The 26215-nt window shown below is 43.3% G+C and overlaps 1 protein-coding gene across 1 annotated transcript; it reads right to left on the bottom strand.

Moving 5' to 3' along the window:
• Positions 1 to 981: 981 nt before the first annotated feature.
• LOC129837133 (nectin-1-like) lies at positions 982 to 1837 on the bottom strand. The gene is made up of 2 exons (XM_055903046.1): positions 1578 to 1837; positions 982 to 1241 (listed from the first exon to the last, which is right to left on the bottom strand). The coding sequence occupies exons 1-2, from the start codon at positions 1690 to 1692 to the stop codon at positions 982 to 984; spliced, it is 375 nt and encodes a 124-aa protein (XP_055759021.1). The 5' UTR covers positions 1693 to 1837.
• Between the last annotated feature and the right edge of the window lie 24378 nt (positions 1838 to 26215).

The following is a 26215-nucleotide window of genomic DNA, read 5'->3' as shown; positions in this document are numbered from 1 at the left end:
TTGCCATATAGGTGATTGTTGGTGTAGTAGTTTGTGTGGATTTCACTGCTGGTGTCTGTCTGCTCGTTCCTGTGGATAGTTAGGGCCACTCTCAGATGCATTCTCTTCATTTGATAAGACACAACAAGAGTAAATGTAGGCTAATAGGCTTTAGCAACTCATCAGGATGTATACATTATAATCACAGACAGAACAGCCTGTAGAAAAATACCTTGATGGTGTGGGATCTGAGGAAGCACACTTGGATGCATCAATGTCCTGCTTGCTGGTTACTGGCTGGTCACAATGACTCCTCCCGCTGATTAAAAAAATGATGCCAAGTTGAACAAACAGAACAAAACAGCTAATAACAAACACAAATCTGCGCAGCTCACTTCAAAAATAAATACAAGAGTAACTTACACCTTCTTGTTCAATACGCAAGCTGACATGGGAATTAGTATTACTACCACCACTAATGCAGCAATACCAATTGAAACGTACAGCATCAACTTCTTATCTGTCCAAAAACAAATAAATATGTTTTATTAATGTACCCATAATATCCTTTATGATGTTGATACTGTATGTAATACTTCATTTATGATGCTTCTCCCCCACTGTTTCCCTTACCATTTGTGGACACAGTGAAGGACAAGGTGGCATTGCCCTGTGTGTTGCTGGCATGGCAGTGGACGGTCTCTGAGAAGCCTAGTGTCCTCTGTAGGGTCACCATGGTAACTGACCCATGCATCTCCACCCTGGTACTGGGCAAGGTGGGCAGGGGTCCAGCCGGAAGAGACCACTCCACAGTGGCGGTGGGCTCCGAATCCACAATGCACAGACAGGTCACCATGGACATGTCTGAAGTGCAGGCAGAGCCCACTTTGATCTCAGGGGGGTCTGGGATGAGAATGATAAACATTGGTTTCAAATGAAGAGTATTGTCTTCATATTATATACACAGAAAGGACATGATCCATATTAACAGAATGGCGGCATCTACTTACACTCTACATTGAGCTTCAGTGAGCTGGAGTGGCCTTGTCCCTCTGTGTTGATGTCAGTGCAGTAGAGGGCTTCAGTGAGTCTGGTCACATTCTCCAGTGTGATGGTAGGTCCCGTGGTGGGCAGAGGTCCTCTGCTGTTCTGCCATCTGTAGCTGTGGGCTGCAGGGTTACTGTCACTGGAGCATCTCAGCTCTACAGAGTCTCCTTCCTTCACACTGGACACTTCCTCAACCTTCACATCCACTGGGGCATCTATGATTAACATCATTAGTAAGAATGATATTACTATGTAATAAACATCTTAGGACAGATTCAGTGGATCAACCACATGCTTTCAACCTAATTTAGATTTCAAGAGGGAAGTTTTCCAAATCCAGGCTGTGGACAAAGTTCATGTTTCCTTTTCAAAGAAGTTTAAGTCTAGTAGAAAAAAAGAAGGAAGGGATGTGCTGCTAAGGTACACAATAACAGACTTTGGTTGATTCGAGTTTAACTTTTGTCATTTGCGCAGAAGCATTCTGTTTTCAAAGAAATGAAAGTGTAAATCTACCATACAGTGTTATTAACACACAGATGTGTTCCACTTACATTTGACATTGAGAGTTTTGGACCTTTTCACTGTCTTCCCTCCTCTGTGTTCTGCTGTGCAGACCAGAGACTGGTTGTGATCAGTGATGCTGGGAGTAAATGTCAGGGATGACATCACTTCTCACTGGCTGTCGGTCAGCTGTTGTGATTGGACACTGGGTGTTCTGGAGAGGCTCCAGGTGATGAGAGGGGAATCAGATGGGCAGGAGTGAGACACAGAACAGAAGCAGAAACCACTTCCCCCAACTTCACCTCCTTCATCACTGACAGAGAGGGGGGGGTCTGGAGAGCCTGATATCAGCAAAGAGAAGAGAACAGTTATTGCAGTTCTTTTGAGGTGTGCCTCCACCAGTTCTTGGGTCTGTCCTTTCAGCACTATAATTTAAATCAACAAGAAGCTATAGCTATCATTAGGGTAAATAATGGAATACTATAATACAACAATTGAAATTCTCCTTGTCAATTTGTCCCCTGGGAACTTACTGCTCACTGCAATGGAGACGGTGTTATCTTTGTATGTATACTTGTAATGGTCTTTGATTTCAAACCTGAAAGTAAACAGTCCTTTGTCACTGCGATGGAGGGGGTCGATTCTGAGAGAGCAGTTCTTCTGCCGGAGGTCTCCCACCAGCTCTGTACGACCCCTGTAGTCTTTGATGATACTGGAGCTGTCTGGGTGGTATAACCTTATAGGTGTCTTTTAACCAGATGCCAGTTCATTTGGAGGGCTTCTTATCTGGTTATGGGTAGTTGAATGAGCAGGGAATCACGATGCATGAGTCCTGCGGGCCGGAGACTGAGCTGGGCACCTCAGCAGTCCATGACGAGGCATCAACTCCCATCACTCAAATAGCAGTGGGAAACTAAAGGTGTTGGACAGTTAGACATTCAACTGACCACACTGGTTAGTTTAAACAAATTCATATTACTTACTATATACAGTATACAGTTGAAGTCGGAAGTTAACATACACCTTAGCCAAAAACATTTAAACAAATTTGTTTCACAATTACTGACATTTAATCCTAGTAAATATTTCCTGTCTTAGGTCAGTTAGGATCACCACTTTACTTTATGAATGTGAAATGTCCGAATAATAACAGAGAGACTGATTGATTTCAGCTTTTATTTCTTCATCACATTCCCAGTGGGTCAGAAGTTTACATACACTCAACTGGTATTTGGTTCCATTGCCTTTAAATAGTTTAACTTGGGTCAAACGTTTTGGCTAGCCGTCGACAACCTTCCCAAAAGAAGCCCATTCCTCCTGACAAAGCTGGTGTAACTGAGTCAGGTTTGTAGGCCTCCTTGCTCACACACGCTTTTTCAGTTCTGCCCAAACATTTTCTATGGGATTAAGGTCAGGGCTTTGTGATGGCCACTCCAATACCTTGACTTTGTTGTCCTTAAGCCATTTTGCCACAACTTTGGAAGTATGCTTGGGGTCATTGTCCATTTGGAAGACCCATTTGCGACCAAACTTTAACTTCCTGACTGATGTCTTAATGTTGCTTCAATATATCCACATTTTCCTTCCTCATAATGTCATCTATTTTGTGAAATGCACCAGTCCCTCCTGCAGCAAAGCACCCCCACAACATGATGCTGCCACCCCCGTGCTTCACGGTTGGAATGGTGTTCTTCGGCTTGCAAGCCTCCCCCTTTTTCCTCCAAACATAACAATGGTCATTATGGCCAAACAGTTCTATTTTTGTTTCATTAGACCAGAGGGCATTTCTCCAAAAAGTACGATCTCTGTCTGCAGTTGCAAACCGTTGTCTGGCTTTTTTTATGCCGATTTTGGAGCAGTGGCCTCTTCCTTGCTGAGAGGCCTTTCAGGTTATGTCGATATAGGACTCGTTTTACTGTGGATATTGTCACGTTCCTGACCTGTTTTCTGTTAGTTTTGTATGTGTTAGTTGGTCAGGACGTGAGTTTGGGTGGGCAGTCTATGTTTTGTGTTTCTATGTTGGTTTAATGGGTACCTGATATGGTTCTCAATTAGAGGCAGGTGGTTTTCATCTCCTCTGATTGAGAATCATATTAAGGTAGGTGGTGTCACATTGTTTGTTTGTGGGTGGTTGTCTCCTGTGTCAGTGTCTGTATGTTACGCCACACGGGACTGTTTCGGTATCGTTCGTTTTGTATGTAGTCTGTTTCCTGTTCATGCGTTCTTCACGTTATATGTAAGTTTGTGTCCAGGTCTGTCTACATCGTTTATTTGTTTTGTAGTTTATCAAGTGTATTTCGTTTCGTCTTCGTCTTGTTTAATAAATCATTATGTCAAAAAACCACGCTGCATTTTGGTCGAATCACTACTCCTCCTCTTCGTATGAAGAGATATAGATACTTTTGTCCCTGTTTCCTCCAGCATCTTCACAAGGTCCTTTCCTGTTCTTCTGGGATTTATTTGCACTTTTCGCACCAAAGTATGTTTGTCACACCCTGACCTTAGAGAGCCTTTTCATGTCTCTAGTGGGTTGGTCAGGGTGTGATTTGGGGTGGGCATTCTATGTTGTGTTTTTCTATGTTTCTTTATTTCTATGTTTTGGCCGGTATGGTTCTCAATCAGGGACAGCTGTCTATCGTTGTCTCTGATTGGGAACCATACTTAGATAGCCCTTTTCCCCTCCCCTCCAGTGTGGGTAGTTAGCTTTGTTAGTGGCGCTTTGCCCTGTAAGCTTCACGGTTGTTTTTCGTTTGTTGTTTTGTTGGCGACATTTTAAATAAAAAGAGAAATGTACGCTCACCACGCTGCACCTTGGTCTTCCTTCAACAACGGCCGTGACAATGTTCATCTCTAGGAGACAGAAAGCATAATCTCCTGAGCGGTATGATGGCTGCGTGGTCCCATGGTGTTTATACTTGCGTACTATTGTTTGTACAGATGAACGTGGTACCTTCAGACGTTTGGAAATTTCTGCCAAGAATGAACCAGACTTGTGGAGGTTTACAATTTTCTTTCTGAGGTCTTGACTGATTTCTTTGGATTTTCCCATGACGTCAAGCAAAGAGGCACTGAGTTTGAAGGTAGGCCTTGAAATACATCCACAGGTACACCTCCAATTGACTCAAATGATGTCAATTAGCTTATCAGAAGCTTCTAACGCCATGACATAATTTTCTAAAATTGTCCTAGCTGTTTAAAGGCACAGTCAACTTTGTGTATCTAAACTTCTGACCCACTGGAATTGTGATACAGTGAAATAATGTGTCTGTAAACAATTGTTGGAGAAATGACTTGTGTCATGCACAAAGTAGATGTCCTAACCGACTTGCCAAAACTATAGTTTGTTAACAAGAAATGTGTGGAGTGGTTGAAAAACATTGTATTGACTCCAACCTAAGTGTATGTTTAATTTCCGACTTCAACTGTACATGCCATACCTCCAAGCCAAAACCAGTGTGTAAGAAAATGCCATGATCATTTTTCAATCCCCATCCTTTCCTCTCAGTGTTGGAGCTGCAGGAAAAAGAAAAAGTTACTCTCCATAAAATATTTAACATGACATTACTTTTAATGTCTAAAATCCAATTACTTACTTACTTTTATCTTTCTTGCTGTTGCCTGATAGGGATTTGACATTAAAGGAAATATTACCATCCTGCTGACACTACCCATTTCACATCTAACGTGATTTTTTTATTTTGAAAATTTATGCATTTTGTCTTTGACTGAAATTAACTCTTCCCTTGAGGGTTAACCCCCTAAAATGTAATGTCTTCGACATTATTTTTTCACATTGCCAAACTCAAATTTTTTAGAAGCAAAAGGTGAAATCTCTTGAAATTAGCATAGCATCTTTTAAGACTGTTACTGTACCTTTCCTCCATGTTATCTTTAGTCAGTAAGAACACAAACTGTGGTATAAAAAGGATGAAAAATAACTCACTAGTAGATTTGGAGATTCAGGAACAAACATTACAGACTATATTAAAATGCAATGAAACATTTTTATTTGATCACTGTTGTTGTTGAACATTTACACATGTTCATAATCAATCTGATCAAGAGTAGATTTTCAAGGTACTTTACAATCATTGTATTCTCAATCTCAAGTACATACAGTCTATCTGACCAATCGGATTCCACGCTTCAAGATTGCTTCGATCACGTGGACTGGGATATGTTCCAGGTAGCCTCAGACAATAACATGTACGTATATGCTGACTCGGTGAGCGAGTTTATTAGCAAGTGCATCGGAGATGTTGTACCCACTGTGACTATTAAAACCTTCCCTAACCAGAAACCGTGGATTGATGGCAGCATTCGTGCTTTACCACCGCGTTTAATCATGGCAAGGCGACTGGAAATATGACTGAATACAAACTGCAGTTATTCCCTCCGTAAGGCAATCAAACAAGCAAAGCATCAGTATAGAGACAAAGTAGAGTCTCAATTCAACGGCTCAAACATTAGATGTATGTGGCAGGGTCTACAGACAATCATGGATTACAAAAAGAAAACCAGCCCCATCGCGGACATCGAAGTCTTGCTCCCAGACAAATTAACCAGACAAATTACGCCCCCTTTTTAAAATTTTCGTCTAAAATGACATACCCTAAGCTAACTGCCTGTAGCTCAGGCTGTGAAGCAAGGATATGCATATTCTTGGTACCATTTGAAAGGAAACACTTTGAACTTTGTGGAAATGTGAAAGGAATGTAGGAGATTATTTTGTATTTTTTTGTACCATCATCTTTGAAATGTAAGAGAAAGGCCATAATGTATTATTCCACCCCAGGTGCAATTTATATTTTGTCCACTAGATGGCAGCAGTGTATGTGCAAAGTTTTAGACTGATCCAATGAACCATTGCATTTCTGTTAAACATGTTGTATCAAGACTCCCCAAATGTGCCTAACATGTTTATTAATAAACTTTTCATGTTCAAAACTATGCACTCTACTCAAACAATAGCATGGTATTCTTTCACTGTAATAGCTACAGTAAATTGGACAGTGCAGTTAGATTAACTTTTTAGGGATAGGGGGCAGCATTTTCACTTTGGATGAATAGCGTGCCCAAATTGAACTGCCTCCTACTCTGTCCCAGATGCTAATATATGCATATTATTATTACTGTTGGATAGAAAACACTCTGAAGATATGGATTTGTTTGCACTTCCTACGCCTTCCACTAGATGTAAACAGTCGGTAGAACATTGAATGAAGTTAATACTGTGATGTGGGACAGGATGGGAGGTGTTTCAGTCAGTGGTCTGGCAGATTGCCAGTTCCTGGTCATGCGCTTTCCTCATGATATTGCCTTGCGTTCCATAACTTTTACAGACACGAAGGAATTCTCCGGTTGGAAAGTTATTGGATATATATGATAACAACATCCTGAAGATTGATTATCTACTTAGTTTGACAAGTTTATTCGACCTGTGATATAACTTTTTGAAGTTTTCGTCCGACGTTATGCGTGACTTGTACGAGCGATTGGATATGTGTACTAAACGCGCTAGCAAAAGTAGCTATTTGGACATAAATAATTGACATTATCGAACAAAACAACAATTTATTGTCGAACTAGGATTCCTGGGAATGCATTCTGATGAAGATAATCAAAGGTAAGGAAATATTTATGATGTAATTTCGTATTTCTGTTGACTCCAACATGGCGGAGAAATGTTGTTTATATTTGAGCGCCGTCTCAGATTATTGCATGGTGTGCTTTTTACGTAAAGTTTTTTTGAAATCTGACACAGCGGTTGCATTAAGAACAAGTGTAACTTTAATTATATGTAAAACATGTATCTTTCATCAAAGTATATGATGAGTATTTCTGTTATTTGACGTGGCCCTCTGCAATTTCTCCGGATATTTTGGAGGCATTTCTGAACATGGCGCCAATGTAAACTAAGACTTTTGGATATAAATATACACATTATTGAACAAAAAATACATGTATTGTGTAACATGATGTCCTATGAGTGTCATCTGATGAAGATCATCAAAGCTTAGTGATCAATTTTATCTCTATTTCTGTTTTTGTGACTCCTATCTTTGGCTGGGAAATGGTTGTGTGTTTTTTGAACTTGGTGATGATCTAACATAATCATATGTTGTGTTTTCGCTGTACATTTTTTTTTGTTGAAATCGGACACGATGGGTAGATTAACAAGATGTTTATCTTTAATTTGCTGTATTGGACTTGTTAATATGGGAAAGTTACATATTTCTAAAAAATATTTTTGCATTTCCCGCGCTGCCTTTTCAGCGGAAGGTTGTAGGGGGGTTCCGCTAGCGGAACGTGTGTCCTAGAAAGGTTAACAAGAATTTAAGCTTTCTGCCAATATCAGATATGTCGTGTCCCGGGAAATTTTCTTGTTACTTACAACCTCATGCTAATCGCATTAGCCTACGTTGGCTCAAACGTCCCGTGGAAGGGACACTGATCCCGAATAAGTTTTAAACAACTTCTTTGCTCACTTTGAGGACAACACAGTGCCACTGACACGGCCCGCTACCAAAGCCTGTGGGCTCTCCTTCTCCACAGCCAACGTGAGTAAAATATTTAAACGTGTTAACCCTCGCAAGGCTGCCGGCCCAGACGGCATCCCTAGCCGCATCCTCAGAGCATGCGCAGACCAGCTGGCTGGTCTGTTTACGGACATATTCAATCCATCCCTATCCCAGTCTGCTGTCCCCACATACTTCAAAATGGCCTCCATTGTTCCTGTTCCCAAGAAAGCGAAGATACCTGAACTAAATGACTATCGCCTCGTAGCACTCACTTCTGTCATCATGAAATGCGTTGAGAGTCTAGTCAAGGACCATATCACCTCCACCCTACCTGATACCCAAGACCCACTCCAATTTGCTTACCGCCCCAATAGGTCCACAGACGATGCAATCAACTTCACACTGCCCTATCCCATCTGGACAACGGGAATACCTATGTAAGAATGCTGTTCATTGACTACAGCTCAGTATTTAACACCATAGTACCCTCAACTCGTCATTAAGCTTGAGACCCTGGGTCTCGACCCCGCCCTGAGCAACTGGGTCCTGGACTTTCTGACCCCCAAGGTGGTGAAGGTAGGAAACAACAGCTGATCCTCAACACTGGGGCCCCACAAAGGTGCGTTCTCAGCCCCCTCCTGTACTCCCTGTTCACCCATGAATGCGTGGTCATGCACGCTTCCAACTCAATCATCAAGTTTGCAGACGACACTACAGGGGTAGGCTTGATTACCAACAACGATGAGACGGCCTACAGTGAGGAGGTGAGGGTGTCAGGAAAATAACCTCTCTGTCAACTTCAACAAACTGAAGGAGATGATTGTGGACTTCAGGAAACAGCAGAGGGAGCACCCTCCCATCGACGGGACAGTAGTGGAGAAGGTGGAAAGTTTTAAGTTCCTCGGCACACACATTACGGACAAACTGAAATGGTCCACCCACACAGACAATGTGGTGAAGAAGGCGCAACAGAGCCTCTTCAACCTCAGGAGGCTGAAGAAATTTGGCTTGTCACCTAAAACATTTTAAAGATGCACAATCGAGAGCATCCTGTCAGGCTGTATCACTGCCTGGTATGGCAACTGCACCGCCCTCAACAGCAAATCTCCAGAGGGTAGTGAGTTCTGCACAACGCATCCCAAACTACCTGCCCTCCAGGACACCTACAGCACCCGATGTCACAGGAAGGCCAAAAAGATCATCAAGGATAATATCCACCCGAGCCACTGCCTGTTCACCCCGCTATCATCCAGAAGGTGAGGTCAGTATAGGTGCATCAAAGCTGAGACAGAAGCTGTTTTTCAGTCTCTCTATCTAAAGGCCATCAGACTCAAATCTCGGCCCACTTTAATAAATTGATTTAATAAAGGTATCACTAGTCACTTTAAATAAAGCCACTTTAATAATGTTTACATATCCTACATTACTCTTCTCATATGTATATACTGTATTCTATACCATCTACTGCATCTTTCCTATGCCGCACAACCATCGCTCATCCATATATTTATATGTACATATTCTTATTCATTCCTTTACATTTGTGTATATAAGGTAGTCATTGTGAATTTGTAAGATTACTTGTTAGATATTACTGCATTGTCGGAACTAGAAGCACAAGCATTTCTCTACACTCGCATTAACATCTGTTAACCATGTGTAAGTGACCAATAGCATTTGATTTGATTTGATCAGGGGTGTATTCATTGCACCGATTCTGTTGAAAAACTTGTCTTAAACGGAATGAAACGGGGATAAAGATACCTGAATTTATCCAATAGAAACTCTCGTTTGCAACTGTTGGACTAATGATTACAATCTAGATCAGCTAGATGCAGACAAGTGTGTGAGGCGGTATTGAATGTGTCACTGTCTGTTACCTTGACTACTCACAATTCTCTCAACCTGTGCACCTATGTTGTAAATAAATGTTCATTCATCAGCTAGGTTGTAGCAAACTCATGATGGGTACAGGGAAAATGTGAGCATCATCTAGTAGCCTAAACCTATCGCTGTTACACTGAGCTGGGTGAATGGAATATATGAATGACAGTCATCCATTATGATGTAGTAGAAATAAAGCCATGTTTATACATCTTTTTCATCATCCTCCTTCATCTTAAAGAGCACCGACCATCACTTCTCTCATCACATTGTTTTGTATTGTCTTGTGTGCAAACTAGTAAATAAATAATAAATACAATATATTTGACTGTAGATAATCAATTTTTGTAGCCTACCTCCAAGCCATAAGCAATGAATAAGAAAACGGTGGGGTGCTGGAACTGAAGGAATAAGGAAAACGTTATTATCACTAGAAAGATAGTATTGCATATGATCCTTTTAATGTCTAAAAGCCAAATAACTTTCTTAGTTTGACAATTATTGCTCTTTCTTGTCAGATAGCCGCCCTCCTTCAGAGAATAAGGGCATTAACGTATAAAGGAAATACACTTCCTATTTCACATCTAACGTGATATATTTATTTTTGCCATCAGGATTTTGTCTCTGACTAATGTTGGGCTGAGTTAACTCTTCCCTTGAGGGTTACTTAAAAAAATTATTTTAACCAGGCAAGTCAGTTAAGAACAAATTCTTATTTACACTGACGACCTACCAAACCTGGAGGACGCTGGGCCAATTGTGCGCCGCCCTGTGGGACTCCCAATCACGACCGGTTGTGATACAGCCTAGAATCAAACCAGGGTCTGTAGTGATGCCTCTAGCACTGAGATGCAGTGCCTTAGACCACTGCACCACTCGGGAGCAACACTGCCTTGACCCTTAGACACTGTCACTAGCCGGCTACCACCTGGTACTCTGCCCTGCACCTTAGAGACTGCCCTGTGTATAGCGCATTCAGAAAGTATTCACATCCCATGTACTGTGGAATAAGTGAAGGGGTATGTATACTTTCTGAAGGTTTAGTCATTGAACACTGGTCACATTAATAATGTTTACATACTGTTTTACTCACTTTATATGTATATACTGTATTCTAGTCATGGCTCAATCTATATAACCACTGCTGTACACACCCTTTTTATTCACATACTGTCCATACTGTCATAACACACCATTAACATACATATATATTTATATTCTGGAATCTGGTACGGAAGCTAATTTCCTGCAATTCTATCCATTTTGCCACGGGGTGTTGTACTAAGTTTCTTGGCGTACACATCATGGACAAACTGAAATGGTCCACCCACACAGACAGCGTGGTGAAGAAGGCGCAACAGCGCCTCTTTAACCTCAGGAGGCTGAAGAAATTTGGCTTGTCACCAAAAACACTCACAAACTTTTACAGATGCACAATCAAGAGCACCCTGTCAGGCTGTATCACCGCCTGGTACGGCAACTGCTCCACCAACAACCGCAAGGCTCTCCAGAGGGTAGTGAGGTCTGCACAACACATCACCGGGGGCCAACTTTCTGCCCTCCAGGAAACATACAGCACCCGATGTCACAGGAAGGCCAAAAAGATCATCAAGGACAACCACCTGAGCCACTGCTTTTTCACCCCGCTATCATCCAGAAGGCGAGGTGAGTACAGGTGCATTAAAGCTGGGACCGAGAGACTGAAAATCAGCTTCTATCTCAAGGCCATCAGACTGTTCAACAGCCATCACTAACATTGAGTGACTGCTGCCAACATACTGACTCAAATCTCTAGCCACTTTTACAATAAAAAATTGGATGTAATAACGGACAAACTGCCTCTCTACATAATGTTTACATACCCTACATTACTCATCTCACACTGTACGTGTCACGTTCTGACCCTAGTTATTGTGTTAATCCTTTGTTTTGTTGGTCAGGACGTGAGCTGGGTGGGCATTTCTATGTGTTGTGTTTCTATGTTGGGTTAATGGGTTGCCTGGTATGGCTCTCAATTAGAGGCAGGTGTTTGGCGTTTCCTCTGATTGAGAGTCATATTAAGGTAGGTTGTTCTCACTGTTTGTTTGTGGGTGATTGTCTCCGTGTCTGTATGTATGTTAGTACCACACGGGACTGTAGCGTTGGTTTGTAGTCTGTACCTGTTTCGTGCGTTCTTCGTGTATTTGTAAGTTCTTATGTTTTAGGTCAGTCTACGTCGTTTTGTTGTTTTGTAATTTTCCAAGTGTTTTTCGTGTTCGTCTTCGTCTTTAAATAAATAAATAATGTCATCATACCTCGCTGCACATTGGTTTTCCGATCCCTCTCTCCTCTCCTCGTCCGAGGAGGAGGAGTACGACAATCGTTACAGTACTCTATACCATCTACTGCATCTTGCATATGCCGTTCAGCCATCGCTCATCCATATATTTATATTTACATATTCTAATTCATTCCTTTACACTTGTGTGTATAAGGTAGTTGTTTTGAAATTGTTAGATTACTTGTTATATATTACCGCATGGTCGGAACTAGAAGCACAAGCATTTCGCTACACTCACATTAACATCTGCTAACAACGTGTATGTGACCAATAAAATTTGATTTGAGTATTTAAATACTGTATTCTCAGTATAGCTCAATCTAATATTACTGTACATTGCATTTTAGTCAGGCTATTTATACTACCGTACATTTATTTACTGGATTATTGACATAGCACACTGTCGTGTCTTTACTATCATTAACTGAAGACTGATAGTTTTTTATCAAAGATTCTCTGTAATTAGTTATTACGCGATCAACTGATTAATAACGTAACTAATTAACTAGGAAGTTGGGGCACCAAGGAAAGTATTCAGATTACAAAGTTATAATTTCCCAATATAACCTTTCAGATATTTTCATATCTGATCAATAGTCTTCTGATTAATGATTTATTTATTCTACCTCACGTTAGTCTCATTTGTAACGGATTTCCTCCTCCTCTTCATCCGAAGAGGAGGAGCAAGGATTCAACCAAAATGCAGCGTTGGAATAAGACATAGTTCGTTTTTTGTCTTGTTAAATAAATTCATTAACTTGAATAACTAACAAAATAACAAAACGGAGTAGACAGACCTGGACATGCAAACTTACATAAAACGAAGAACTCACGAACAGGAAAAATGACTACACAAAAGAACGAACTGACAAACAAACCGAAACAGTCCCGTATGGCGCGACAAACACAGACACAGGAGACAACCACCCACAACAATCAATGTGAAAACACCTACCTTAATATGGCTCTCAATCAGAGGAAATGAAAACCACCTGCCTCTAATTGAGAACCATATCAGGTCACCCTTTAACAAACATAGAAACACATAACATAGACTACCCACCCAAACTCACGCCCTGACCGTCAAACACATACAAAATAACAGAAAACTGGTCAGGAACGTGACATCATTCCAAACATCGTAAATTGTTGGTTTATCTGCACGAACCCAGTCTTCACTATGAGTCATCCATACATCATTTGTCTTAAATCATTTATTTATTACTAACTAAGTAATTTACAGAAATGCATAAACAAACAACAAACAAATTAAATGTGGTTACAAGAAATGATAGGAGAATCGGCCCTAGTGGGCTAAACCGGCATGGCGGCTTGTTAGACCAAAGGGAAGTGGGTGTCGACTGAGATGAGACACTACAAAATTCATAATTGTAACAATTGACATGCTAATCCTTTACACATGAATGCTCACTCATTCGGGAACAATTGCAATCAATATATATATTTACGCTCAGTGTGTCGTCTTGATCGCTGGTCAAAAGTTTGTGTCTTTTGTAGAATTGTCCGTCTCTCTCCCTCTCTCTCTGCGTTGTGGTTAGAGTGGATAGTTCAGAGTGACATTCGTTATAGAATGGATGTTTCGGCGGTTGTCGCTCTTCGTGTTCAATGATACCGAATTCCTAGCTGCAGACTAGTAATTAATATCAAAGACTTGTTGTTATTCTGTCGGTATCGATAGTCTAAGAGTTTAACCACGTGGTATGGTTAAAAGATTCAGCAATGGTCTGCAACCTTCAGCCATCTCGTAGTTGAGGTAAGCTCGGTCTGGTGATAATTTCTCAAAGTTGGGTTTTATTCGGAATGGCAGAAAAGGGTCTGTCCCAGGATGTCTGACCCTAACTGGGCTCAGGGGTGGTCCTCTGATTTAGTTCAAATCAAAAGGGAATTGTATTTTTCTTCATTAAACAGTCCAAAATCATATTACACAATTCTAAAAACTGTATCATACTCACTCATTCATCTTATACAACAATTAGAGGTAAACCTCATATCTGAGGCTATTTTATAAACAGCGGTATGCCACACAGTCTCCCATGAGTTCCCATGAGCCACACAGTCTCCCATGAGTTTCCCCAAGTTGTAACAAACGGACCAGTTCGTAGCTGGATTCTTCACCGATGTTTTATACTTTCTCCGGAACATGAAATTTGTTCGTACCTCAAGTTCTGTGAGGTGGAAGAAATCCCTTTGTTCTCTGTGAAAGTGTACCCTCTGCTATACTGCTTGGCCAGGGTCTTCTACTCAGGAATTTATGACCTCTCTCTGACCACAGCAGCGTAGTTGTAGGGGGCAGGGAGAGGGGGATGGGGCTTGCTGTACCCAAACAGGCAACGTCATGACATACCCCCCCTGGTAGTTTGGATCTTGTTTGTCCTGCAAGTTACAATTCAACATAAAATCATGACCACGTGATGTCCTGTTTGTAGATCAGCGTTGCAGTCCCTTCTGGTGGTTGAACTTGGTAGGCTTCTCTGGAAGCTGCAAAGTACCCCAGAGAGGGCCAGGGGATGTCCTGGTTGGTGATCGCCGTTGCGGTCCCCCCCACTCTGGTGGTTTACCTTGGTTGGCTCTCTGACAGCGGGCATGCTGCCTCAAGGATGGGCCGTGGGTGTCCGGATTTGGGGTCACCATTCCGGACCCGTCGTCTGGTCGTCGTCCAGACTGGAAGATTTGGGCAGTAACTTAGGCAGATGTTAACAACGCACACACACTCATGAAATATACATAATTACATTCATTCCCCAATGAGCGGCGTTGTGGCACTAAGTGATGGTTGTATGGGGACTTTGTTTATGGCTGTATCACTTCCTAAGTGTCAAAGGAACTGAACGGAAAAAGAATGAAAGCACAAACAAAAGATATACAAAATATAGTTCTCACAAAAATAATCTAATTGGACTGTATTCTATATATGTCCAATGTTCTGGCAAAATGACTATTATGGCATTGTCTCTAATGCCATATCTAGGGTTTTCCTACTTGGTGTGTTGCTTAGGCACTATCCTAAATTGATAACTATATGATAAGTTTACAGCTGTAAGGCACTAGTTTTGGGCAGTCTACAGGGATGACCTATGGACTTCTGGGAAGAAAACTGGTGAGTGCTGTAGAGTGAAAGGCCTAGAAGTAAATGTTCAACCTTACTAAGGCTGGTATTTTGCTTGGACCCTTAAGTGATCCTAGCATAAATCCTAATTGGATGTTCCGTTGTGCATGTGCGTTTATGCTTACACAAGCGGGCATGTCAAGGGAAGAAAACCAAGTATCCTGGCAGATTATAACTTGTTCAGAATGAGTCTGACGTAGTCAGGTAATTTTCAGGTCAATGCCTGGAGGTCAGTCAGAATTGGTGTCGAGGGAGTCTGTAGTAGTTTTTACTACAAGTCACTGTGTCTTCCACTATTGTAGTGGTGATAGGTATGAAGTCTATTCATAGCTATGTTATCCACGGAGGAGCTAACCTCACGACGGAAGTACTCTTTAAGTATTGAACCAGTCGTATGTGGTGTGATCATGGTTAATGAGTCTAATAATTTTCCTCCTGAATGAAGGATTCTATTTATTAGTGACGTGCGTGTTAACCATTGGAAGAGTGCACTGGAGATTCCCTTCCCCGTGTTGCACTCTGAGTGACTCCTATGTCGCTATTGTCAAGGGTAATTTGATTGGTTAGGTCTCTAACCTTCTTACTGACTGTAGCTAGACTGACTGTTGCTGGTATTGGTACTGGTGCTCAAAGGGACCAGTTATCCCACTGATTTATTCTGAAATAATATACTACCGGAACACATGATTGGAGCATTTTACTAGTTGTATTGTAGTTGAACCTACACATGGCAAGGAAGGATTATTGTTACCATTTATTTTTGAGCTGGACAAGTCCACTGGACTTCCTTTACGACCAGTGTGGTACACCTCAGTACTATCTTAGATGTGTTCTAAGATAATCCCCGTCTAGGGGCCTGTCTGCTCCTCAATGTTCTCATAGGGGAGTTTACAACTAGATTTGATTTATGCTCTGGCGGCCTCGTACGGTGTTGTCCGTAGTCTTGACCCCCCCACCGGCCTCGATGAGGCTCATCATGGGTCTGGGCTACTATTCCCTCCCTTTGTGTCTCGGGACCCCCCCACCAGCGGGTGGTGTTGGTGTCCGAGGCGCAAATGAAAAGTTCGGACCCTATGTACGAGTTGTCAGCGGCCGCGTTGTTATGAGAATGGCTGTAACCTTTCAACCAAATCTCCTGGTGTTTGTGCTTCAAAACGCTCAGTGGCTGTCGAGGTATGCCAGTCACCACCGCGTCCGCATGTGGCAACCTCTTCAGTACCTGCGAACTGAGACGAGGATATCGGTCTGTGATATCGCAAAGTGTTTCACCAGTGGGAATCATCGGGTCAGTTGCTGGACTGACGCCATTAGTGTCACTGTAAGGGGTGACAGTCCCCAACAAAGCAGAAGGTGTATCATCGGAAGCAGAGTATACTCTGCGCATCAATGTTTTTCTTGCTGAGACGGCCGCAGTGCTTGCGGAAATGTCCGAAGGGCAAGAGGAGTTCATCTCAACTACCGTATTGCACGACAGCACGGAGGAGGGAAGTTGCTTATTAACAGACACAGCTGGCTCGAAATCATGAAAAGAATGGTCAATCAGGTTGGCTGATGGAATGTGTCGAGATATTGTAATATCTCCTTGGATCGGATTCTGCCCCAAGAGGGTTTTAAACGTCTTTTTCCCGAGGGGTGCTTTTGACAGATACCCCTCGTGACTGACTGCGTTGCAGCTAGCGTTAGGGGAAGACAGTGTGGTCAGTGGAGAAGGCACTTTGGCCTGTGACCATACCTGGTTGGTTTTCCAATCCATCAATGGCAGTAACCGATCCATCAAGTCTGCTCCAAGTAGCAGGGTTACAGTTTCGAGGCAGGTAACATACACAGGGTGAACGCAGGGGCGAAAATCTGATATCAACCTTGGAGGGGACAATTATATTAAATTTTCTCAAGAGCAATTCCTGAGGGGGACACCAAAAGTAGTGCTGTAACACATAGCCTACGTTGTAATATGTTAAATGTATATTGAGGAACCATAATTCCTACAACTGGATAATTGATAGGTACAGTAGTTAACTGAAGGGTTTTCCCAACTTGTTCAAATGTTTAAATCATTATAATTCTACTACTAATAATAGTTATAGCAGTGCTCCTTACCAGTCCAGTATGTATGCAGGTATTCGTACTTACAACCAGCAATATCAAGAAAGGTCAGTAGGTGACAATGGTACTGTACACTGTATGGGTGTAGTTTTCATAAATACAATGAACATGGTGTGATCACATCTAAAATAATCTCCATTGAGACCCATCACAAAGTTGGTCTCCGTATTGAATTGACCTTTTAATTTGACTTTTTCTGATACATTTATATAGTCATTAAATATGTGCACCTGGCCTGAGTCTACTACAATATCTTTGCAAGAACAAAAAGCTTAAAATAAGTACAGTTCTAAAAGCAAGATAACTACTTCAATGAAAAACCCAAACAAATCAAACAAAATATCCTTCAGTCAGTGTCTCAACTCTTCAAACAGCAGCTATGGACAAGTATGTCGCACAAACTATGCAATTTTAAATAAAATAACATGAAATAAATAATTTGTAAGTGTACTGAAAACTACTAAACAAAAGGACAAATATCAATTACACCAAGGGTTCTCAAACAGGGGTCCATGGACTAATTGCAAGGGGTCCATGAAATAAAAAAGTGTAATGAATGTAGTCAGTACCACAAGGTTTCCAGTAAGTTTACATATAATATAGAGGGGGTGGAGGTCCCTGAGGACCGCTCAAAACCTTGCCTGCCTTGCCTTGCCTCAAAATATGCAGGGGTTCCAGTACCTCAAAAAGGTTGAGAACCACTGCTATACACACTACTGAACAAAAGAACCGAGCATATGTTTGCGGGTTTCCTCAACAACACATCAGTTGCCACTTTCGCAATGCCCTCGCCTGTTGTCTCCGACACACTGTATAGCCCAATAAACTCCTCGTGAGGGACAAGGTCATGGTCAACATAACGCAGACAGACACTCTCCTGTTCAGCACCAGAGACATCTTGAGTACCATCAACAATTAATGAAAATTGTACAATCGGAAGAGACCTAATCTCAGCTGCAATGCCTCGAATGACTATTGGCCATGATGTTCAGAATTTCATTCTGTGCTTTGGGGCCTGTGTACATTGTGGTACGCTCTGTTAACCACTTCAGTAAAATCCTCTTCTGCCCTAAGTTTCAAAATCTGGTATAAATTCCCACTGTCATCCGTGTGGCCTCTAAAGGCTTGTCCCTGTCTTACTACATGCCGCACCGAACTAACAATTTTCATCAAGCAATGCCTTGCGTCATCCTGCTGTTTACCCCACGCGCTGGATACCTGGACACTGATTGGATTTAGCTGGTGTGCTGTTACAATTACAAAGTGGCGGTGGGTTTGGCAGTTTTGATGTGCTGTGAATTTTTCAATGGCTTTTCTCCAGTTCCTAAATCCTGCACTAATGAAGGCAGCATCAGCTCTTTGGCCAAAAGATGGCTGGCTTGAAAACCCTTGGCTACAGTGAAAACACAACACTCCTTTTATTGATTGATAATAATGTAGCCAGGGGAAATCGCGAAACCATCTCTCTTGAAACGTCAACACTCTGTTGGCAAGAGTTTGCGGTTCTATAAATTGTGGGTGTGGCTGATATGGTTTTGTGCCATCACTGTGGTAACTGGACAATGCTGTGCCACTGTCCCCTATACTGGTGCTGCTGGCAACAAGGATGACACTTGGTCCTGCCGTGGCTGTGACACTGTCCTCTGAAGTCTCTCTCCCTGGCTCTTTCCCTTTCACCACCCTAACTGACTCACAGTCTGTCTCCAAGAAAATAAATAAGGTGTTTGCTGTACTCCTAACTACCGGTACCCAAAACTACACAATTAATCACAACAGCAATACCATTGCCGTAAACAAATCTTAGTTTAGTCACCAGTTTAAGTTGAGAGTGGGGGTATCCATGGCATTTTCCAATTATGTCCCTATTTTACAAGTCAAAAAAATTGAGAACCTTTCATAATGTTGCCAAACAAAGACTCAACAAACTTACCTGAGACTCCCTGTCTCTGCCAATCTGTCCCTGCATATCTGTCCCCAGCTCTGCTGTCTGTGTCCCATCTGTTGCCTGCTCTGCCTAATGACATCATTGTGAAACATTTCCATTAGCATTTCACTTCTTTCTTATGAACATTTTATCAACTAGTCTTTGAGATATTAGGCTACTAGAGTTCTTACTATGCGTTTTGGTGTACTGACAAATACTCTGATGTCCGTCTTCTTACTTTTTTCTGCCATTTTTCTACCTGGCTGGCTGGCCTAGCTGCACACACACACATTTACACAACACATGCTGCAACCTTTTGTAATTTTAACATAGTTTGTTTCATATTGGCTGGCTTCCAACAATAGCTGAATTTGTAAAGCTAGCGAGCACCAATTCCGTTTCTGTGTGTTTGCTATAATCTTTGCTACCTGGTTAAATAAAGGTGAAATAAAATAAAATAAAAAAAGTTCACTTGCGACAATTTATCTTTTGCAACGAGACCATTATATATATTTAAGACAATGGTAGAAGAGAGTGTAGTTCTGTTCTGTTCAATTTGGACTTCAGTTTGTCGCTAACCTTATCACAGGGACGTCGAAGCACTACAGCTGCATGCTGATCTTGGAATAAACTGACGATAGCAAAGATTCCATCTTTGACGACGCCACATAAATGGAATAGGTACTAACTAGCTTGATAGTTAATGTTTGCTTTAGTTTGCACGCTAGCTCTGCAAATTCAGCTAGTGTGTGAACCCTGCCAACATAAAATAAATAAATAACATTGCTATGGACCTGCTATGGATTGACTGGAATACCTCAAGTCAGTTACATACATGTCCCTTTCGGACAGTAGATACGAACCCTTTATTACCTTGCCAGCTAAAGAACTGGCAGTGGATCAAACCATCGTGAGGCAAAGGGAGGGGGAGGTCGCAATCTTTTGAAACTTAAAAACGCGCTATTAAGTGTCTATAATCAGCACAAGTGCTTTCATTGCGTATTATTAATATTATTGAAATTACATAGTTATGTTTACAGTGATATATTGGGGGGGGACAAATCATATTTTTCCCAAGATGGGGGGGTCGTGTCCCCCCCGTCCCCCCTGGGATTTCCGCCTATGGGTGAACGAGCGATCCGTCCTTGAAGTGTAGTTTCATCATGACTCTCAATGTGAGAGACGAGGTAGTCTGTGTTACCCCTCGAAGTGTAGTGTCGCATCGTTCCACTTTTAGTTGGCTTCAAAGCCCTTTTGAGATCATCAAACAATGTTTGAGAGATGAGTGATATTGTCGCACCCGAATCAATTAGCTCATGACAAGTTAAGCAGTCCTCCAGGACTGTTTCCAGGTATGGCCGTTTAGATTCGTGGTTAGTGGACATATTCCCCACAAAGTGGAGTGGTCGTTCGCAACCACGTGATGTGCCATTTCTGTTCAAGGTGGAAGCAGATTGACTTTTCCGATTTTGAGTGGGCTTGGCTTTAACGAAGCGTTTGACCTTTTTCTTCGCAACCTTTGTATCAGAGTCTATAGACAAAGCCCGGGGGCTTGTTTCTTGATCAAGTGGGCCTTGGATAGGGTCTTGAATGAGAGCGGGAGAAATTTGAACTTTAATGTCCTTGCTATGGGTGTTAATTCCTGCGGACCTGGTGTCCGGTATTTCCCTGTCTAGTCCTTTCTTTCCATTTGCCATGGGTTTTGTACTGTGTATTTAATTACTTTTCTCAACATAGCTCATTCTAATATTTATTCTACTATACATTGCATTTTAGTTACGCTGTCACGTTCTGACCCTAGTTATTGGGTTAACCTTTTGTTTTGTTGGTCAGGACGTGAGCTGGGTGGGCATTTCTATGTGTTGTGTTTCTATGTTGGGTTAAAGGGTTGCCTGGTATGGCTCTCAATTAGAGGCAGGTGTTTGGCATTTCCTCTGATTGAGAGTCATATTAAGGTAGGTTGTTCTCACTGTTTGTTTGTGGGTGATTGTCGCTGTGTCTGTGTTTATTGCACCACACGGTACTGTCTCGTTCGTTTTTCCTGTTCATTGCGTGCGTCGTTATATGTAGTTTGCATGTTCAGGTCAGTCTACGTTGTTTGTTATTTTGTAATATTTCAAGTATAGTTCGTGTCTAATAAATTCATTATGTCTACATACCTTGCTGCACATTGGTCTTCCGATCCCTCTCTCCTCTCCTCGTCTGAGGAGGAGGAAGAAGTAGACAATCGTGACATACGCTGTTTATACACACAGCATATTTACTTTTATACCGGATTTCTGACAGCTCACTTAATATATATGTGCACAAAACAGTGTACAAAACATTAGGACCAACTGCTTTTTTCATGATGACATAGACTGATCAAGTGAATCTAGGTGAAAGCTATGATCCCTTATTGATGGCACTTGTTAAATCCACTTTAATCAGTGTAGCCTAGTGGTTTAATCAGTGCCTAGGGTCAGTAGGTAACCTAGTGGTTAGAGCTTTGAGCCAGTTACCGAAAAGTTGCTGAATTGAATCCCCGAGCTGACAAGGTAAAAATCTGTCATTCTACTCCTGAACAATCCACTGTTCCCTGGTAGGCCATCATTGTAAATAAGAATTTGTTCTTAACTGACTTGCCTAGTTCAATAAAGGTTAAATAAGAAAAGGGGATGAGGTTAAAGAATAATTTTTAATCTTTGAGACAATTAAGGCATGGATTGTGTATGTGTGCCATTCAGAGGTTCAATGGGCAAGCCAAAGATTTAAATGCCTTTGAATGGGTTATGGTAGTAGGTACCTGGCGCACCGGTTTGAGTGTGACAAGAACTGCAACGCTGCTGGGTTTTTCACGCTCCACAATTTCCCTTATGTATCAATTGGGGTCAAAATGGGCCAGCATCCCTGTGGAACATTTTCGACAGCTTGTAGGTTCCACTCCCCGACAAATTGAGGCTGTTCTGAATACAAAAGGGGGTGCAACTCAATATTAGGAAGGTGTTCGTAAAGTTTTGTACACTCAGTGAATATAGATTGCTTTTGTATTACCGTTACAGTGCTATTTGGGTTGTTAATTTGATTCATTCTGACATTTCTTGAATTATTTGTGTACTTGTTTGACATTTTACTGCATTGTTAGGAGCTAGTAACATAAGCATTTTGCAGCACACGCTATAACATCTGCTAAACTGTGTGCGTGACCAATAAACTTTGATTTGATGTAACCTCTTAAACTGTAATGTCCTTTACAATATTTATTTTGACTTTGCTTTCCACATTGCCAAACTTAAAAGTTTTCAGAAGCTAAGGGTGAAATCTCTTGAAATTAGTATTAAATCTTATAGAATTGTATACTCTACCATTCCCCCATGTTCACTTTATTAAGGGCTATTACTCACACTCAGTTAGTACCACAAAAAACACATAATTATATCAAACTGATTATCATATGCATTGCAATTCACAATTTCTTTCAAACAATGTACTTGTGATCAAGTCTTTCACAGTATGTGTAATGATCTGTGCTATGCCTATAGAATTGGGAATAGAATAACATAATGGACATGAAAGGTCTTATAAAAGGTCAGCCATTCTGGTCAGGGAGTTGGTCAAACATGGTCAGCCAGTGTGCTATGATAAGATATTGTGTCAAACAATTAATTTCCAGAATATCTGCACAGCAAGTTCATAAGCTAGCTAGCCAGCCAGTTTAAGTGTAACGTTTCAAACATTTTAAATTAACTGCCAATATACCAACATTCTATTCAAACAATGCAGTCAATCCACTGGCTGAAATCAGTTGATGATAGGACTTACAGTATATACGTTGTAAATGCAACAAGTACTGATATTGTATCATACTTGTATCATATTTTGGGGGGAGTTGTCACGATCGTGTGGAGGATTGACGGACCAAAACGCAGCTTTAGGAAAATAAGCCATCTCCTTTTTATTAACGAAGAAGGCAAACGAAACAAAAACACTTAAACACTAAACAAAACAAGAAAACGATCGTGAAGCTAAACAACGATGTGCACACACTGGCTACAAACGTATCACATAGACAACTACTCACAACAAATGAAAGCCTATGGCTACCCTAAATAAGGCTCCCAATCAGAGACAACCGAAATCAGCTGTCTCTAATTGGGAACTCATTCAGGTAACCATAGACTCTCCTAGATAACTAAACATACATAGACAACGCTAGACACCTGAACTCAACACAAACCCATATACTACACCCAATAACCCCTTTACCATAGAAACACCCAAAACCAACAAAACACAAACATTCCCCATGTCACACCCTGACCTAACTAAAATAATAAAGAAAACAAAGAATACTAAGGCCAGGGCGTGACATAACCCCCCCCTTAAGGTGCGAACTCCGGGCGCACCATTACACAGTCTAGGGGAGGGTCTGGGTGGGCTTCCATCCATGGTGGCGGCTCCGGCTCTGGTCGTGGTCCCCACGTCACCACAGTCCCTAACCGCCTCCTTAGCTTCCTCCAAATGACCCCCCTCCACATTAACCCCACTGCATTAAGGGGCAGTTCCGGACTAAGGGGCAGCTCCGGACTAAGGGGCAGTACCAGGGTAAGGGGCAGTACCAGGGTCAGGGGCAGCTCCGAACTAAGGGGCAGTACCAGGGTAAGGGACAGCACCAGGATAAGGGGCAGCACCAGGCTGAGGGACTGCAGCACCGGACTGAGGGACTGCAGCTCCGGACTGAGGGACGGCCCATGGCTGGCTGACGGATCTGGCTGCTCATGGCTGGCTGACGGATCTGGCTGCTCATGGCTAGCTGACGGATCTGGCTGCTCATGGCTAGCTGACGGATCTGGCTGCTCATGGCTGGCTGACGGATCTGGCTGCTCATGGCTGGCTGACGGATCTGGCTGCTCATGGCTGGCTGACGGATCTGGCTGCTCATGGCTAGCTGACGGATCTGGCTGCTCATGGCTAGCTGACGGATCTGGCTGCTCATGGCTAGCTGACGGATCTGGCTGCTCATGGCTGGCTGACGGATCTGGCTGCTCATGGCTAGCTGACGGATCTGGCTGCTCATGGCTAGCTGACGGATCTGGCTGCTCATGGCTGGCTGACGGATCTGGCTGCTCATGGCTGGCTGACGGATCTGGCTGCTCATGGCTGGCTGACGGATCTGGCTGCTCATGGCTAGCTGACGGATCTGGCTGCTCATGGCTAGCTGACGGATCTGGCTGCTCATGGCTAGCTGACTGCTCTGGCAGATCCTGTCTGGTTGGCGGCTCTGGCAGATCCTGTCTGGTTGGCGGCTCTGGCAGATCCTGTCTGGTTGGCGGCTCTGGCAGATCCTGTCTGGTTGGCGGCTCTGGCAGATCCTGTCTGGTTGGCGGCTCTGGCAGATCCTGTCTGGCGGGCGGCTCTGGCAGATCCTGTCTGGCGGGCGGCTCTGGCAGATCCTGTCTGGCGGGCGGCTCTAGCGGCTCCTGTCTGGCGGGCGGCTCTAGCGGCTCCTGTCTGGCGGACGGCTCTGTAGGCTCATGGCAGACGGGCGGCTTTGCAGGCTCATGGCAGACGGGCGGCTTTGCAGGCTCATGGCAGACGGGCGGCTTTGCAGGCTCATGGCAGACGGATGGCTCAGACGGCGCTGGGGAGACGGATGGCTCAGATGGCGCTGGGGAGACGGATGGCTCAGATGGCGCTGGGGAGACGGATGGCTCAGATGGCGCTGGGGAGACGGATGGCTCAGATGGCGCTTGGCAGACGGGCAGTTCAGGCATCGCTGTGCAGACGGCAGACTCCTGCCGGCTGAGGCGCACTGTAGGCCTGGTGCGTGGTGCCGGGACTGGTGGCACCGGGCTGGGGACACGCATCTCAGGGCTAGTGCGGGGAGCAGCAACAGGACGCACAGGACTCTGGGGACACACAGGAGGCTTGGTGCGTGGTTTAGGCACTGGTGGTAAAGGGCTGGAGACACGCACCATATAGCTAGTGCGTGGAGGAGGCACTGGTGGTACTGGGTTGGGGCGGGGAGGTGGCGCCGGAAATACCGGACCGTGCAGGCGTACTGGCTCCCTTGAGCGCCGAGCCTGCCCAACCTTACCTGGTTGTATGCTCCCCGTCGCCTGACCAGTGCGGGGAGGTGGAATAACCCGCACCGGCCTATGTAGGCGAACCGGGGACACCATGCGTAAGGCTGGTGCCATGTACGCCGGCCCGAGGAGACGCACTGGTGACCAGATGCGTTGGGCCGGCTTCATGACATACGGCTCAACGCTCAGTCTAGCCCGGCCGATACGTGGAGCTGAAATGTACCGAACCGGGCTATGCACGCGTACAGGAGACACCGTGTGCTCTACTGCGTAACACGGTGTCTGCCCGTACTCTCGCTCTCCACGGTAAGTACAGGGAGTAGGCGCAGGTTTCCTACCTGACTTCGCCACACTCCCTTTAAGGCCCCCCCCAAGAAATTTTTGGGTTGTACTCACGGGCTTCCAGCCTTGTCTCCGTGCTGCCTCCTCATATCGCCTCCTCTCGGCTTTAGCTGCCTCCAGCTCTTCACGAGGAAGGCGATATTCTCCCGGTTGTGCCCACGGCCCCTTACCATCCAGTATCTCCTCCCATGTCCACGAATCCTGTGTAGGTGGGTCCTGTTGCCGCTTTCCATGCCGCTTGGTCCTGTATTGGTGAGTAGTTCTGTCACGATCGTGTGGAGGATTGACGGACCAAAACGCAGCTTTAGGAAAATAAGCCATCTCCTTTTTATTAACGAAGAAGGCAAACGAAACAAAAACACTTAAACACTAAACAAAACAAGAAAACGATCGTGAAGCTAA

The sequence above is a fragment of the Salvelinus fontinalis genome, chromosome 38 (genome assembly GCF_029448725.1).
Source record: "Salvelinus fontinalis isolate EN_2023a chromosome 38, ASM2944872v1, whole genome shotgun sequence".
Lineage (NCBI taxonomy): Eukaryota > Metazoa > Chordata > Actinopteri > Salmoniformes > Salmonidae > Salvelinus > Salvelinus fontinalis.
The sequence above is the reverse complement of the archived record's forward strand: the minus strand, read 5'-3'. Positions and strand labels throughout refer to the sequence as shown.

Coding starts and splice junctions, on each gene's coding strand:
- LOC129837133 (XM_055903046.1), bottom strand. CDS start 1,692: ATGTCATCCCTGACATTTACTCCCAGCATCACTGATCACAACCAGTCT. Junction 1,242..1,577: donor CAAAACTCTCAATGTCAAAT/GTAAGTGGAACA, acceptor TGTTAATCATAG/ATGCCCCAGTGGATGTGAAG.